We start from the raw sequence: 18,464 nt of genomic DNA on the forward strand, positions 1-18,464 counted from the left end.
TTCAAAAAAATAACAAAAATATCTTTCATTCAAAAAAAAGAAAAATGACAATTCGAGAAAAGGACAAAAATATCCTCCATTCAAAAAGTCGAGGATGATGTTAACTCTTCAAAGTCCAAACAGCGAAACGAACCTGAAGCGCTCTCTCTTTCTTTTCCGTTTAAACTTTTTGTCGTCATCTTCTTCTTCTTCCTTCTCCGTGAAACACTGTAAAACCCTCTCTCTCTCTCTTTAGAAAAGAAATTAAGGGAGGCAAAGAGTTGGCGATCCGATGGCGATCATCGTCTTCTTCCTGCTAGCAGTGGTCGGAATGCTGCCCTCATCCAGCGAGCAATCAACTGTGGCAGCCCCTCTGCCGCCTTCGAGGGACACCTACAAAAGAATCTTACTCCAGTACACCTACAACGGAGTCTTTCAAAGTACAATCCGTCTACCCCTACGTCGACAATACTTTTGATCAGAGCTATGCCTTCCAGGCCACCCTAACGCTGCTCAACACGGGTGTTTGCACCCTCAAGTCTTAGCGGGCATTCGTCGGGTTCTGGCACCGCGAGGTCCTCATCTTGACCTTCGACGCCGTACTCTCTGACAGGACCCACCTCCCTGCCAACTTCGGGAATGGCACGTTCCTCTCTGGCTTCCTCGTCACGAACCTCAAGACTGCCATCAGAACAACCGGCGACTACAGCCTGACTACGACGAAGATCGTGCTCAAGGGAACGAAGTTCGACATTGCGATTTACAAAAATCACGTACTAAACAAAAAAGGCAAATCGCTATCGAGTAGCGATTTACGAAAATCACGTAGCGAAAAAAAATGGCAAATCGCTAAATCAAGTAGCGATTTATGAAAATCGCGCAGCGAAAAAAATGGCAAATCGCTATGCAATTTTTCGTAAATTGTTATATCGAGTAGGGATTTACGAAAATCGCGTACCAAAAAAAAAACAGAAAATCACTAAATCGAGTAGCGATTTACGAAAATCGCATATAAAAAAAATTTGCTAAATCGAGTAGCGATTTACGAAAATCGTGTTGCGAAAAAAGAAATCGCAAATCGCTATGTGATGTTCGTAAATCGCTAAATCGCGTTGCAGAAAAAAAGGCAAATCGCAACGCGATTTTCGTAAATCACGTAACAAAAAAAAAAGAAATTTTGTCCTTTTCTAGAATCGTTATTTCATGACACCAATGGCGGAAAAGGGTATTACAAAAACCGTGAACAAGAAACAACCGAAGGAAACAATAAACAAGAACGATCAAACAAAACACAATGACACAGATTTATGTGGAAAAAGCTCCTCTCAAATTCGAGAGAGAGTAAAAAAACCATGACCGCCAAGAGGAAAAACTTTATTGCTCTTTTTCGACAATTACAAGAGGGAAAGAAAAGAAAGAATTTATACAAGGCCCCAAAAAAAATCTTATGGGGGGCGTTGCCTCCTAGACCCCCGCTGAATGCGCAGCGGAACCCGCACCGGCAGAGCCCTCGAACCCTCCTTCCTGTAAGGGCAAAAACTCTGAATCAAGCTCAACAACTCATCAAGTTTAATCATGCTATAGTCAGTGTGCAGGTCAGTCGGTGCTTGATGGAGCAGTGTAGGATCGTCTACTGGATGTTCACAGAGGCAGAAAGAGAAGGGAGAGAGAAAGAGGGTTGATATTCATGGTCTTCTTCAGGAGGGATTCCTTTCTCGGATAATCCTGCAGTGCAGGGAGTAGGTCTTGAATAACCATATTCGGGGTACTTAAGTCTTTGCAACCGCTCCTTTTTTAGAATCGTCGTTTTGTGGCACCAATGGCGAAAAGGGTACTTAAGTCTTTGCAATCGCACCGGACTTCCGGACTTCGACTCGATGCTGATAAACATGGGGATACGATTCACACGTGCTTACATACGTGATGCTCGTTCGGACCCGCAAACACGTAGTGGCGCTCATTCGAACCCGCGAACACGCACCTGGTGGGGGGAGGGGGGTTCGTGTGGGGGGATATAACCTGCTTCGACCTTTGTGACAAGCTAACACTAGCACGTAGCAATTGCTGACTTTTCCTAAAATTTAGGCCTTCTGTGTGTGTGAGAGAGGGAGAGGCTATGTCAAAAGCATGAGATCATTCCTAGTGCCACCAGTACGATGTACATCATTGTGCTATCGTTCTTCTCTTCAGAGCATTCATTTCTCATCCAGAGCCGCATCTCCGTTCCCCAGTAGTACCAACAGGTGCCCTGTATCAGACTACTACTCCGCTCTCTTAAGAATTTGCATAGACACCCACAATCTAAAAGAAGGCAAGAAGCTCCATGGACGCATCATTCGAACCGTGGCTTCCCCAGAAACCTACCTCTCAAACAACATCGTTAACATGTATGCGCGGCTCGGGGACTTGCACCATGCGCTCCAAGTATTCGACAGAATTCCTCAACCAAACCATTTCTCGTGGAACACCATGCTTGCAGGGTATGCAAAGTCAGGCTGCATCAGGGAGATGGATCGATTCTTCCAAGAAATGCCGGAAAGAGATGGTGTTTCTTGGAATTCGATGATCATGGGTTACGCGAATAGCGGCCTAGGAGATGACTCTGTGGAGGTTTACAGTTCGATGATGAGGGAAGGCTATCTTCCCAATCGCATCACATTCTCCACCATGTTAATTTTGTCGACAAATCTGTTTGATGTTAATCTAGGCAGAGAGATTCATGGGCAGATTATAAGAGTGGGGTTGGAATCGCTTGCTTTTGTCGGTAGTCCACTGGTTGATATGTACTCCAAATTTGGACATATAGAGGATGGACGTCGAGCATTTGAACAGGTTGGCGAGAGAAACATTGTTTTGCATAATACCATGATCACCGGGTATTTCAGGTGTGGGATGGTTGAACACGCAAGGAGGATTTTTGATGAAATGAGAGACAGAGACTCTGTCTCTTGGACGACGGTTGTTTCTGGATACATGCAGAATGGTTATGCAAAAGAGGCCATTGATGTTTTCAGGGACATGAAATTGTTAAATGTACCAGCTGATCAGTTTACCTTTGGTGGCGTGCTGACTGCCTGTGGCAGTCTGTTGAGTTTGGAGCAGGGAAAGCAAGTTCATGCTCATATAATCAGAACTGATCATCAGTCCAATGTTTTTGTCGGTAGTGCACTTGTAGATATGTATTCTAAGTGTAAAAATATAAAGTATGCAGAATCAGTTTTCTCAAGAATGCCGGGGAAGAATATAGTGTCATGGACTGCAATGCTCGTTGGTTTTACACAGAATGGTTTTAATGAGGAAGCAATGAGAATTTTCTTGGAGATGCAGAGAAACAATATAGAACCTGATGATTTTACCCTTGGAAGTGTTATAAGTGCTTGTGCTAACCTTGCATCTGTTGAAGAAGGAACACAATTTCATTGTTGTGGACTTGTCTCAGGGTTAGTTTCTTTTGTTTCTGTGGCCAATTCAGTGGTCACCATGTATGCCAAATGTGGCAGTATTGAAGAAGCTCACCGTTTCTTTGATGAAATGGTGAGAAGAGATGAAGTCTCTTGGACAGCTCTTGTTGTGGCCTATGCACAACAGGGCAATGCTAAAGCAAGCATAGACTTGTATGAGAAAATGGTTGCTAGTGGTTTGAAGCCAGATGGGGTTACTTTTGTTGGTGTGCTTTCTGCTTGCAGTAGAGCAGGCATGGTAGAGAAAGGTCGTCACTATTTCTCATTGCTGAAACAGCAAGGTATAGTTCATACGTCAGATCACTATACATGCATGATTGACCTGCTTGGTCGAGCTGGAAAATTGGAAGAGGCAGAGAAGTTTATAAAAGAGATGCCATGTCAACCAGATGCAGTTGGGTGGTCCACCCTTCTTAGTTCCTGTAGGATCCATGGTAATTTAAGAATTGGGAAATGGGCGACAGAGTCTCTACTTGAGCTAGAACCGCAGAACCCTGCAAGTTACATTCTACTTTCTAATATTTATGCTGCTCAAGGGATGTGGGAAGATGTTGCTAATTTAAGACGAGGTATGAGAACAAAAAGAGTGAGAAAGGAGCCTGGATGTAGCTGGATCAAGTATAAGAACCAATGGCATATTTTTTCAGCAGATGATAGATCGCACCCACATTCTGATCAGATATATGCAGAGCTAGAGAATCTCAACCTCAAAATGGTTGCAGAAGGCTATGTACCAGATATAAGCTCTGTGTTTCACGATCTGGAGGAAGCACAAAAAGAACAATTGCTTTGCTACCATAGTGAAAGGCTTGCAATTGCTTTCGGTTTGATTTTTATACCTCAAGGCTTGCCTATAAGAGTGGTAAAGAATCTTAGAGTTTGTCTAGATTGTCATACTGCTACAAAGATTATCTCTAAGATTGTCGGTCGAGAGATACTTGTTAGAGATACTGCTCGGTTCCATCGCTTCAAAGATGGTATGTGCTCTTGTGGAGATTTCTGGTGATGTAAACTGAGAATGGCCGTACATACAATGCGAGGAATTGCCCTATTTGTCCAATGACAAGGTACACACCTGTCGTCAGTTGAGAGGGAAATAGCTTAAGAAGCAAACTTTTCTCAGACCAGTTTGCAGCTCAAATATATACGTTTGGTGAGTTGCTCAAAAGTAGTGCTTGTAACATAGAACTGCAGCTTACATGTAATAAAGAGTGCAAGGATGTAGAACCTGTGCAAGTTATACGCTGCATATACCTGATCTGATGCCACAGAAGAGGGCCCGAAAATCAAGTTGCAGATCTGACCACAGCTGGTCTATGATGGTTAACAGTTAACAAAGTTACATATAAGATTCATTGTTGTAATTGTGTGCATTTCTTACATCATGACAAACTATTTATCCTGGTTAAGAAATACAAGCTATTAACTTGATTTTTTTTTCTTTCAAAGAAATCAAATGGCATCAGGAGGAAGATGTCATATGAATGGGAAGTTATACCTTACACACGTTAAGTGCCATTGGGCAGAGTACACAAAAGGAACCTCGTGCAGATCTTGTAATTGGAGCTCTATCATTAGTCACTCTGAAGATTGGTTGTTGTACTCATGCGGATGCCTTGGAACTTTCAACCGGGTTGCTGTACTCATGCGGATGCCTTGGAACTTTCAACCGGGTTGCTGATGCTGCTTAAAAAATGCAAGTTTTTGTAATGCTTGCATTTTTACAGATATTTGTTCCACCCTTAGGAATCGTTTAATCCTTTTATAACTTACATTGCTTTCAGAACAAATACTAGTAACAACAAAAAGCTTGGGATATCGAGATCTTATTCTTTGTTCTTTTTTTTTTTGTGCTAAGTTGACGGATAAAACTTGCCAATTACCTAGATGGTGAATGAGCTAGCACTATGTTCTTCTAGTTGGAAGGGATAGCGGGATCTGCTCAATTAACTCCTTCATTTGAATTGACAAGCAGGAATATCTTTGATGTTTCACAAAGAAATCTTGGAGGACTTGTTGAGCCAACAAACAAAGGATATGTTTGAATACCTTGGATTTTATACATGAGTATGAGATGCAAGGATTTCAAATACATGATCTCTGGTTTGACTCCCCCTGTCAGGACAAGATCTGTATCTCTCTCTTAATGTAACACCCCAGATTTCTAAAACAAAGCTAAGTTAAAATTTTCATGAATTTCTTTTTTTTTTTTGCAGCGGAACTTAGAAAAACTTTTAAGAGCGAAAATAGACGATAATGAGTCATCGGTTTTAGAAAGCTCCAGGCACATTACAGGTATGTGGCCAAGCACCCCTCGACCACCAAGGTGTTCCATTTATTAAAACCACTTATTTATTACAAACATCACTGCTTGAAAAAGCAGTATTGGTTCAATAAAAGGAAGCAGTACAACTCTATTTGGAGAAACCCTGGAACTCGATGCCGCCTTGTTCCTCATATCGCAACGCAGGTCCAACACCTAAAATCCTCATTAAACGGAGTCAGGACCACTGATGGTCTGGTAAGCAATCCATCATACATTCATTCAACTCAAGCAAATGCGTTGACCACTCAAGGTCACAGTTCGCTATAACGACGCTCAAGTCTCCACGACTTAGCGTATATCGCAAGAGCCTCCTCAGGGCTATGAGTTGAACATTCACTCAAGTCTCCATAACTTAGCGCAAGCCTCTTCCGGACTGTGATTTGAATAACTGCTCAAGTCTCCATGACTTAGCGTATGCCTCTTTCGGGCCTCAAGGGATATCTAGCTCAAGTTTTTATACTTGGCACATCCGTATCCTACGAATCTAAGGATAGCTCATCAAACTTCGCTTAGTCGTGCAGATACAACTTGGGTCTTTGCCCAGTCGGTCCAGTAGTATACCGATTATAATACATTCACAAAGGTTACGCAGGACTTGACTCAACAACGTTCATTTACTCATATATTCAAGCATCGTTGAACCTAAGCTAATGCATTGTTTCGATATTTAACCCTTCTCTTTGGGCTTAAAAGAGGTATATCTGAGCATCAACACGACGATTTAGGGGTTGATTATTCTATGTATTTTAGATACCCAAGAGGCCTGTTGACCTCATCCCTCTAGTAGGATGGTACATTTCATACGAGAAGAAGTCCCTAATAGGTATTCGGATACATCCTGCTACTGTAGTAATTGAGTTCAATCCTTAGATATTTAAGGATAACCACGACCTCTATACCTCTCAGTGACGGAGGTCATCATGAACTCTATCAGGTTCGAAGGTAATATATATCACTCAAGGCTGCACCATCACCGTCTTCCTCGGTGAGAAAATTTTAAAGAGGTCTGCCAGTCTTACAAGCTACTTAATGCATGCCTATAGGGCAACCGTTGAGGAGATGTACCCGACCCCATCTATTATGCCCCTAACACGATTATCAGCCGCGGGGTCTTTTCGTTTTATTCATATGCATGCTGGACTCTGCTCTCGGCACTGCGGTCATCACGAGCATCTCACTTCTTTCGGGTGGACAACGTATTCTGGCTTTACGGCCCTTACGAGTCTAGTTGTATATCAGTCTCTCAATGAGCATGCATATGACACGATCTCAATGGATCGGTTGCTCGGCGTATATCATCGTAATGAGCACTTAGCCTTGTCAAGGCGCAACCTCTACTCTGGCGCAGCGGCCCTTACGAGTAAGGTGCCCTTATAGGCAAAACATGGAAACAGGCCATTCTGGCAGCGTTCCAACGACATGGCATCTTCGTGTCATTCAATCGGTTTCGGCAGCTCTTCTGCTGTCCATTTTGACAACATTTCCTCCGCTTTGACGGCAGGAGTGAGTCTAACCTTTCTACGTTGTAGAAAGTACTGAGGGCATATGGGCAACACCTCCGCTGTATGATGAAGTAACATGCTCTACTCTTTCAGAGCTTGGTTGAGCTTCTTCAGAAATTTCTTCAACACTCCCTCTTATTGAATGAGGAAGCGTGTGATTCTTTTAAGCTCGGAGAGCATCTTTTCAGAATTTCCAGCAGCACTTCCCCTCTTTGACGGGAAAATTGTTAAGCTTTAACTCGGGAAATGAATGTGCACCGTTGTGCGTACTTTATATCCATCAAGGTTGATTGGAACCTTGGGTTATAGCTAGGCCATACACAAATGATTTAGTCTTTACAAAAAAGCGGTTTTGCACAAAAGCGAAGTCTTTCCAATATGAGGCTTCATTCGTCAAGCAAAATCTTGATCGAGGAACGACAAGGGAATCATATTGACAATTTGGAGTTGATCTCCATTTGAATGCTCATTTACGCGTCATATATTTAGTATAAATAGAAGCATGTGCTTTATATGACGGTGGCGTAAAGGAATACATATACTTATTGTTCGGGGGTGAAACTGAACGAAATATTCTACATATATATTTGCAGAAAGCAGGAAAGCCTTGGCATCGTTCGACGCGATGTCAAAACAAAATGCGTAATTTAAAGGAATAATCGGAAATTGCAGAAAGCAGGGAGCCTTGGCATCATACGACGCGACGACGAATGGTAAATTATATTTAAGCAGAAGCCTTGGCGATATAAGACGTGACGGCAATCTCAAGACAATGTATGCGAGAATCGACATTCAACGATAGTTACAAGGCGAGCGTGTGAACACCGAAGTGTCCTAGAGGGCTCAACCAAGAACTAGGGCGAAATACTATTTTTAAGAACGCATATACTGCACATTTAAACATATATATCCAACGATAGTTACGAGGCGAGTGCGTGAACACCGAAGTGTCGTAGATGGCTCAACCAAGAACTAGGGTAAGATACTACTTCAGAAGGTATATATTATATACAAACAAGCAAATACTTGAGAGAGATGGATCAACGAAGCGAACTTACTTCAAATTGTGAAAGAAACGGCTCTAGAATGCTTCAACTGCTTCGAACGAGGTTCGATCCTTCCTTTGAGAGGTCAGATAGGTTCGACCTAATTAAGAAAGAGGAAGAGTAGGTCAAGCTGCTCAATCTAAGTGGTTTGAACCAAACTAGGTTTGGTCTAAGTCAACTAGGTTCAGCAGGTTCAGACTTAGCCCAAGCTGGCTAGGTTTGGGTTTAGAAAATCAAACCAAGGTTTGGGACCAAAAAAGACTTTGACTTCAAACCTAACTAAGTTCAAGTCAAGTCAACTAGGTTTGGACCAGGTCAGGTGAGCTAAGACCAGGTCAGGCAGGATAGGACTAGATTAGGCAGGCTCAAACCACTCAGACAGGCTAGGCTAGGTAGGGGAGGTTTAGGAGAGAGAAAGGGGAGGCAAAAGGAAGGGAGGTCAATTTTTTCAAAGGGGGGTCACCTCCTTTTATAGGCAAGGTTGCTTAGCCCCTAAGCAACCTCCTCTCTCTGGATTTTTATAGAAAAAGCTAGAAAAATCCAGAGCCTTCCTTCCCCTTCTTACCTTTTCCAGAAATTTTCAGAAGGTTCCTCTTTGGTGTGGGGCACACATGGAAATTCCATGGGATATTTTGTGGGTCCCATCCGATATTTTCTGAGGAATATTTCTGTGGGTCCCACCAACATTTTTGTGTGTCCCACAAAAAAATTGGGTTTTCGACGATTTTTTTCAAAAACTTCTTAGTACGCCATTCTCTTCGTATTGATGTAACTAAGAAAGTTGGCTCGTACAAATCTCTTGATTTTATTTAGAGAGAAAGTTATGACTCCCTGACGGTTTGAGCATATATTCCCGAAGATACGAATATCCTAAGTATATCTGGCTCGCAAGAATCGGTTTGATTCGCATTTTGAGTATAAATGCTATTTTTACCTGAAAATGCCTCGTGAATTTTATTCAAAAGTTGTCTGAAAAATTATGGGTCTTACACTTAAAATGTAAATCTGAATATACATTTTTGCATGTATTTCAGCTCCAGTGTTTGATTTACTTTGATCTCAGCATGAGCCCCAAGAATTAGAGCTACATGAATTTGAGATCCAAGTTACCATTTTTTCAGCTTTTCACTTTCCATTTTGTGTGCAAAGATTGCTTGTTTTTCCTTGTATTTGAAACCTTATGTAAGTGATGGATTTTTCGTCTTGGCAAGGAAAACAAATAAAAGCTATTAGAATGTGATGTTTGTAGAATTATCCATGTAACACCCCAAAACCGTGGACTTGAAACCATTTATGAAAAAGGTTGAAAGCTTTGAAATCAATCATTTATCAGAGTTTAAAACAAAAATTCAGCGGAAGATCAGGTTCAAAACAGAAGTCCCTAGACCTTGTTACAACACAAAATCAAACGCCTCTTATAAACAGATTTGCAACTCAAGTATATATTTTATTGAAATAAAAAGAACCACGTTTTGGAAATACAGTTTTAGAAATCCAGAGTTCTAATCAGAAGAGATGCTTTCAAGAAACTTTATACCACATCTATCAAAAGTATCCTCAGAAGCGCAACGTCAGGAAAGGGCCTTGCCTTGAACGCATCACGTCATCGTGCCATCGCAAGCTGTATAACCTGTCCAACACCTACCCATGAAATGGGTCAGTCTCACAATAGACTAGTAGGGGTGCAAAAGACAAGAAAGAACAAAAGCTACAATAAGCAAGATAATCACTAGATCAAGCAGGAAAAACAAGACTAGCAGATCTAACAAAAGTATCGTGGGGTAAGCAAAGCTCTAGTAAAGCAAACAGCTACATACAAGAGCAGTTGAGACCATAGTGCTAAACAAGCAAATATAGCAATCCAACAGATACTATAGGTGAAGAGTAACTAACTCTATCCAATAGTTAAGCAAAGCAATTGCATAAGACAAGCATTCATAACAATGCTCGTAATATGTATACAAGTATTATTGGGTGGCTCAATCCATCGGCAAGTAGCTACATTAATTATAAGGCATAAGTTATTACATTACAAGCAATTCATAAGTTACTTATGATAAGAAATCATAGGGTAGCAGTTATATCACAAAATGTAATAACTAGCATAATGTTAATAGTATAAGTAATTGACTAGTATGAGAAGGTAGTTATTACTTAGCAAAGAACTGCGTAAGCAGTTTAACCAATTAGAGTAACACCTCGACAGGCGTACATAGCTCAATGAGTAGCGTACCGAACTACCGAGCTAACAAGCAAGCAAGCAATGCATGTCACAACACGCATATCTCATAATCATGTGTGTAAGTTATATCTTGTCTTATCCGCCATTGTGGGTACGCACAAGGCAAACATAGAAACAGTCGTAATCGATTCGGGGGTTCATTATGCTATGTATTTTATTATACCTCGAATGACTGACTGAGTCTGCTCCTAAGGAGATGACCAGTGACCAAGAGAGTAAATCCCCAAAGACAAACAAAGGCCCAATGGATTCGCATCCGAACTTCTGCAGAAGTGGCCTGAAGGATTTCCCCTAACCTTCGATGACTGAGGAAGTCGGATCTTTGACCGAGATTGCCATTAATGATTGTCCATCGGAGTTTTGTACCATCCATCCTCTCTCTTGATGAACCGTCCTAAATGAGCACGATGGGAGGTTTCTTAACCGCCGTCCTATTCTACATGCTCTGGTCTTTCAACCCAATCGAGCATCTTGCCTATGAAGGCGCATGATTATCATTTATGTGAATTATACACGCCATTACGCGTTCGAGGCAACCATACACCTCTCATCCTACTCACCGCAGTACGCAATGTACATGTTCAAAAGTACAACCATGATGAGAGGGGTCAACTCATAGCGAGAGTAGAAACATTACTCTTGTGATCTCAACCACATGCCATTGCATGTTCGAGGTAGACATAGACCTCTCATCCTACTCATCGTAGTACGCAATGTACCTGTTCAAAAGTACAACCACGATGAGAGGGGCGTGGATCTCTCGCAGAAAATCCCCCAACGCATCTGCTTTACAGAAGTCCACAGTGAACTCATTTAAGTTCCAACCTATCGTGCCAGAGTCCTTTAGACAATCGCAAGCATTCTGTCTATTAGGCGAATATCAACATAACAGGATTATCTCAATGTGTCAATACATGTTTAGAGGTTACTACACACCTCTCGTCATGCTCTTCGTAGTCCAAACATACCGTACGTGACTAAGAGTACAACTACAAGAGGAGGAACATGGATTCCTCGTAAGAAATCCAACAATACCTTCACGAAAGAAGGAAGGCGCTACTATCTGGGTTTGACCAGAAAGCCTAGAACTAGGTCTTGCATCAGAAGTGATGCAACGCCGATCTAGCAATGACGCAAGTACCTCAATAGGATTCCCACCCTACTCGTGCATAGGCTCTTAAACAAGGTTATCTGAGTCGTATCGGATAGGCGAACTGAGGTTGTAACACACCTATCCCAAATATATTGATTTGGGAGATCCGGCCGCGATCACTGCTTTACAAGCTATACATTCTTGAAAATAGGTTTGCACCTAAGACCATCATCTTTGGAGAACCGAAGTGCATAAGTGTGTGCATTGTGGCCTTTAAGACAAGTGAAACGATATACACTATACACTCGAAGCTGCACTCAAGGAGTGCAAGCAGACAAGGGGCAAACTTGTGCACATACTAATACAATGGTAAATCGAGGGGCAAGACTCGATGGGTGAAGCTGCACCGCGAGGGTAGAACGCTAGGGCTACACACGAGGTATGAAATCATACCTCGATTATCGAAACACACAAGAAGGCAACTACGTACGCAACTCACGAGGTATGAGATCTTATACTGACTAAGCAAGTGTAAGGGACAACTCACGAGGCATGGGGGTTGCACCTCGATTAAACGATAAGCGTAAGTAAGTAAAAGAGCATACGACAGAGATAAGAATACATGCATGAGCAAAGCATATGCACGAAGTGCAGCAGCAAGGTAAAGACGAACACATACGAAAGTAAGTGCAACAGCCAGCATAGGAACGTAAAGTACGAAGAGTAAAGTAAGTAGCAAGGCCAGCGCGCATAAAGCGCGGGGCAACAAGTAAATGCAAGGAAATAAAGTGCAAGAATGTAAAAGAGGACCAGGATTGCATCTTGGAGGAAAAGGCAGACATATACAAGTAAATGCCATGGCGCAAAGCGCGGGGCAGCAGGAAAGTAAAGTGCGAGAAAGTAGAGAGGACAAGGATCGTGAAACCGCGTCATTGAGTTAAAAGACATGAAATGTAAAGACAGGAATGGAAAGCCTAGGCACATATAGTGCGGCGGCAACAGAAAGAAAAGTTCGAGAAAGTAAGAAGGACAAGGATCGTGAAACCACATCCTTGAAGGTAAAGATATAAAGATATATATATATATATATATATATATATATATATATATATATATATATATATATCATCCTCTTTTAGTTATCTTTTCTTATTTTAGCATTTATTCGTTCATTATCCTTTTACGCAAGAATCCTCTACCTTAAGGGGTTGCGGGTCCTTGTATGCCAGCGACATAGGTAAGCGCAAGTTTGAGCCACGAAGGCGAGCTGGATCCACCGTTCAACCTCGAAAACTTAGAACATTAGTATCCGTTGTAATATAAACGAGAAGCAACAAAGGCAGCAAGGTCTCCTACCTACAGGAGGCCGATGCAGGAACTTTGCATCCTGCAGACAAGGGTGCCAGAGGCAGGGGCCTCAACCTTGCCTGATAACAACAGCAGAGGCAGGGAGCAGGAGCTCCCTGTCTGCCAGCACAAAGAAAGGCAGGAGAGGGAGCAGAAGCTCCCTGCCACACCTGCACAACAAGGAAGGGGGGGAACACCCCCTGTCAGAACACGAGACAGGGGTGCAGCCCCCTGCTGGGAACGAAACAGGCAGATGCTCTGTCCCTGCCGGCAGCAAGAGCAAGGCAAGGGGTCAAAGCTCCTTGCCGGAGAACAACTGAGATGCAGAGGGCAAGCCTCTGCTCGAAAACAGGAAAGCAGGGGGGCTTCGCCCCCTGCTGGCAAAACGCAGGAGGCAGGGGGACAAAACCCCTTGCCGAGAAGCAACAGGCGAGCAAAGGGGCTCCGCCCGTGCTGGGACAACAAGAGCAGGGGGAGCCTCTGCCGGCACAATAAGGGTAGGGGGGAAGCGGAGCCCCCCCTGCCGACCTACAAGGACACGAGGAACGGAACCCCCTGTCGACAAGCATCGACGACAGGGGGGCTCAGTCCCCCTGTCGATCGACCCCTCACAAAGGAGAAAAAGAAGGGAGAAGGGGTTTATACCTCGGGAGACCACGACAACGAGAGAAGTCACCGATGAGCAATGCTGGAACGTGAGCCCAGAGGAGAGCAAACAACAAAGAAGGAGCTCTCGGGTTCACCGGCGTCAGGAGGCCGATGAAGAGAGGAGTCGAGGGTCGCTCGCAAGCGCTGACAAACAGTTGTGGTCGCAGATGGCTGAGGTTGCCGAGAAGACTCAGAGGGAGCAGCGACGATGCTGTTGTCGGCCGCCGGCAGCAGGTCATCGACCAGGGGAAACGGGAGGAGCCAGAGAAAGAGGGGAGAAGCTGAGTGGAAGAGGCGCCGACTTTTCTGGCGTCGGGGTTTTGGCGCAGCCGACCGCCAGTCGGGAGGTTGGTTGCGATGTCGCAGGTGGCCGTAGACAGGAGAGTCGACGATGCCCGGAGGCCGCTGTCGGCTTCAATCGCCGACTGGAGCAGAAAGGTGGTGGTCAGAGGCACGGACGTCGGTGGCTGCGACACCCAGGACAAAGGCAGTGGCCGACGGTGAGTCACCGGCGTTGGCTCGAAGAGGGGAATGGCTGACGACTGCGATCACCGACGTCTGCCAGGAGGCGGCCAGAGGCAGGATGCGAAGAGGAGGCGAACAGGTGACTGGCTTCTTGCGGCACACGGGACAAAGGCGGAGAAGATCGTTGGTCGTCGGAGCTCATAGGCCGCCAGACTAAGAGAGGGGGAGGCGACCAGACAAAGTTGGTCGCCGGCGGCAGCGTGAGAGAGACGGAGCAGAGGAGAGAGAAGAGGCGAGGGTTTTGGACCCTCGCCCGAGACGCCTGCATCTTTTAAAAGATGCAGGTTCTCGCGGCTTCGAGAACCCGGGTCGACGTTAGGCTCGGGTCCGGTTCGGACCCAGATCCGCGCCCGACACAGCGGACCAAACCCCAACACGTGTCTGACACGTGCAAGGCACGTGTCTGACATGATTTTTTTTTTTACATGGGCGTTACATCCTACCTCCCTTAAGAGAATTTTGTCCTCGAAATTTCATAAGAAGGTGATATGCCTAGATCGCAGCCTAAGGGAACTAGGTATAGATCAGGATACATGTGCGTACACGAGCCCCCCAGGTGTCAGATTTGCTGCATAAATCAAAAACAAGAGAGGACAAGAGAGAGAGAGAGAGAGAGAGAGAGAGAGAGAGAGACAAAGAGAGAGCTCTGAAGTTGTTGGGAATCGACAACCTGTTTTCTCACACAGGCTGCGTTAATACTCTATTAACATTAATAGGGTTACAATAATTTACACATGGACAAAAGTGCCCATGTATTAGTAACTCATATTACATTAAAATACAAACCTGGAATGGATATGGGTCCTTTATTGAATGGATCCATATCCAACCCACATTCTAATATATTCTAATACCCTCCCTCAAGTTGAGCATGGGAGTGAACCATGTGCAACTTGTTCTTCAGATACCAGAAACGTTGACTTGTAAGACCTTTTGTAAATAGATCAGCAATTTGGTCTTCTGAAGGCACATAAACTGGTTTAATCTCTTTGTCTGCTATCTTTTGTCTGATGAAATGTTGATCAATCTCGATATGCTTAGTGTGACTGTGATGAATGAGATTGAATGCAATTTGTATAGCACTTTTATTATCACACATAAGTGTCGAATTTGAGATATCCTCCCCCATCTCTGTAAGTAGATGCCTAATCCAGGTCACTTCTGCAGTGGTGGCTGCCATAGATCTATATTATGCCTCTGTGCTAGACCTTGCCACAACCTTCTGTTTTCTGCTACTCCATGAGAAGAGATTTCTTCCAATGAAAATACAGTACCCTGAAACAGACCTCCTCTCATCTGGATCCCCTGCCTAGTCTACGTCTGTATAGGCCAGTATGTTATGTTTTGGTGACTTCCATGAAGATTGAGTATATGTAAGTCCATCACCTATCGAGCCTTTTAGATAGCGGAGGATGCATTTGACAGCATCCATGTGACCAGTCTTTGGTTCATGCATGAACTGAGATACTTGATTGAAAGAATATACAATGTTTGGTCTAGTAAAGGTAAGATATTGCAACATACCCACTAAACTGCGATACTTGACTGCATCAGGATATAACTCACCATCACAAATACTAAGTCTTTGGTTGACAACACTGGGTGTGGATAGAGATTTACAATCTGTCATTCCTGCTTTAGCCAGAAGATCAAGAGTGTATTTGTGTTGAGTTAATGACATTTTGTTATCTCGTCTATCCACCTCTACACCAAGAAAGTATCTCAGTTCCCCAAGGTCTTTCATTTTGAACTGCATACTCAATAAAGCTTTAATTCGTTGAATGTGGTCGGGAGCATTACCAGTGATCACAATATCATCAACATATATGAGTAAGAAAATCAGGGTGGTATCATTCCTGTATATAAACAGAGAATGATCTAGTTGGGAACGAAAGAAACCATGCTTCTGAATCTCTAAGGAGAAGCTTTCGAACCATGACCTGGAAGCTTGCTTCAAACCATACAAGGCTTTGGTTAATTTGCATACATAGTCCTTTGGGTCTCCTTCTGTATAACCTTGAGGCTGCTCCATGTAGACCTCTTCCTTTAAATTTCCATGAAATAATGCATTTTTAACATCAAGCTGACTAAAGATCCAAACATGTTCAATTGCCAAGCCAAGTATGATGCAAATAGTACCCATTTTCACCACTGGGCTGAATGTCTCATCGTAATCCTGACCATATTCTTGAGTGAAACCCTTGGCTACAAGACGTGCCTTGTACCGTTCAATGCTACCATCCAGTTTATATTTAATTTTATATACCCATTTGGAACCAACAACATTCTTATCTAGAGGACGGCCAACTATCTCCCATGTTTGACACTCATGAAGTGCCTCGATCTCCTCATTCATCGCTTCAATCCATTTGTTGGATTAGACAACTTGATGAAAACCACGTGGTTCATCATGTTTTTCAATCTTGGATAAAAAAATTTGAAAGTCCATAGAAAAGTTGTCATAACTAACCCATTTTTCAATAGGATGTCTTATCCTGCCAGATCTTCTTGGTGCTTCTTTGTTATCAGACAATGCAACGTGTTCTTCAGCAGGTGCATTCATTTGCTCTCTGGGTCTCCTCGTATACACATTACCTTTGTATCTCAGACATGTTGTTTGTGATGTATCATCTGAAACTGTTTCACCATGTATGCCTTCAGGAGTCAAAATAGTATCTTCGGCAGTATGTGCAATAAGTTCTGCACTAAGCCATGGATCATATCAATTACCAGCTGCGTCACCATGTTCTCGATTGTGATTTGCTTTACTTTCCAGAAAACTATTTTCATCAAAAACAACATTTCTAAAAATTATAATCTTCTTATTGGCAGGGTCATAGCACCTGTAACCCTTATGTTCATCTGCATAACCAACAAATTGGCATATGGAGGCTTTGTCCTGAAATTTAGTTCTCATGGATTTGTCAATGTGTACATAACATGTGCATCCAAAAACTCGTAACTCATCATAACTAGGATGTGCACCAAAGAGAACATAATAGGGAGACAGGTTTTCAAGGATAGGCATAGGAAGACTATTTATCACATAAATGGCAGTGTGAAAAGCTTCTGTCCAAAGACTAATGGGCAAGTTACAACCATTCATCATACTCATTGTGCTTTCCACAATATGTCTATATTTACATTCAGCAATTCCATTTTGTTGTAGAGTGTACAGGCAAGAAACTTTACGATGTATCCCATTATCTTGAAGAAAATCTAAAAATTCTTTGGAGGAATACTCACCACCTCCATCACATTGAAGAGTTTGAATGCTTTGGGAGAATTGAGTTTTAACATAGGCATGAAAGTGACGGAAGATGAGAAAAACCTCTGATTTGTGTTTCATAAAGAATAACCAGGTAAAACGAGAAAAACTGTCAATAAAAGATACATAATATTTACTTCTAAAAGAGGAAGAATTGGGAGTTGGGCCCCAAATATCAGAACATATTATTTCAAAGGGCATGAAGGCTCTTTTATTTATTTGATGAAAAGAAAGTACATGACTTTTGCAGACCTGACAACTGGGACACATTTTATCCTTCAATGAAGGTAAAACAGACTCTGAAAGAAAACCATTGGACACTAACTTGTCAATAAAGACTTGACTACAATGACCAAGACGAGAATGCCAGAGATCTGGCTTATTATATTTGGATATACTTAAGACACTTTTGGAGACATAATCAGACTTGGGCTTCAGGACACTGGAGGTTGAATCTTCATTGAAGACATACATGTTTCCACGTCGCTCTCCTTTAGCGAACATCTCCTTCGTTTGAAGATCCTTGACAAAGACAGAAGTAGGAGTAAATTCCACAAATGAATTGGTAGAGTCAACAAGCTTAGAAACAGAGATAATATTTTTCTTTATATTTGGTGCATGAACAACATCAGATAAAGGAATAGATGACTCAGACAAGGGAATGGGAACATTGCCTATGTTTGAAATAGGGTGGTGAGTCCCATCTCCAGTTACAATATTAGATTTACCAAGATAAAGAGTCAAAGTAGAGAACTTACCTGTATTGCCAGTGACATGAGTTGCTGCCCCAGAGTCAACATACCATATTCCATCATCATTCTGTTTTAAATTCAAGTTGGCCATCGCAGATAAGAGAAGATCCTTAGCATCATCACTGACTCGAAATATACCTGCAGTTCCTGATGCAGCATCATTTCTATTATTTTGTGTTCTATTCCGATTTTATGGATTGTACCAGCAGTTGGCTTTGATATGACCATGTTTGTTACACGGGTAGCACGTGGGAACATTCTTTGAAAAACTGACA

General features: G+C 42.8%; 1 protein-coding gene across 1 annotated transcript; it reads left to right on the forward strand.

Annotated features, from left to right (window-relative positions):
- The first annotated feature begins 271 nt into the window (after positions 1–271).
- Positions 272–4,446, forward strand: LOC149812942 (pentatricopeptide (PPR) repeat-containing protein). The gene is made up of 4 exons (XM_089991019.1): positions 272–409; positions 525–752; positions 1,531–1,546; positions 2,237–4,446. The coding sequence occupies exons 1-4, from the start codon at positions 272–274 to the stop codon at positions 4,444–4,446; spliced, it is 2,592 nt and encodes an 863-aa protein (XP_089847145.1).
- Positions 4,447–18,464: the final 14,018 nt, after the last annotated feature.

The sequence above is a fragment of the Nuphar pumila genome, chromosome 16 (assembly GCF_984573655.1).
Source record: "Nuphar pumila chromosome 16, dmNupPumi1.hap1.1, whole genome shotgun sequence".
NCBI lineage: Eukaryota > Viridiplantae > Streptophyta > Magnoliopsida > Nymphaeales > Nymphaeaceae > Nuphar > Nuphar pumila.

Bases quoted from the DNA above. Each gene is read 5' to 3' on its own strand.
- LOC149812942 (XM_089991019.1), top strand. From the start codon at position 272: ATGGCGATCATCGTCTTCTTCCTGCTAGCAGTGGTCGGAATGCTGCCC. The intron at 410-524 runs GTCTTTCAAAGT...CTCAAGTCTTAG, and splicing joins TCCAGTACACCTACAACGGA to CGGGCATTCGTCGGGTTCTG.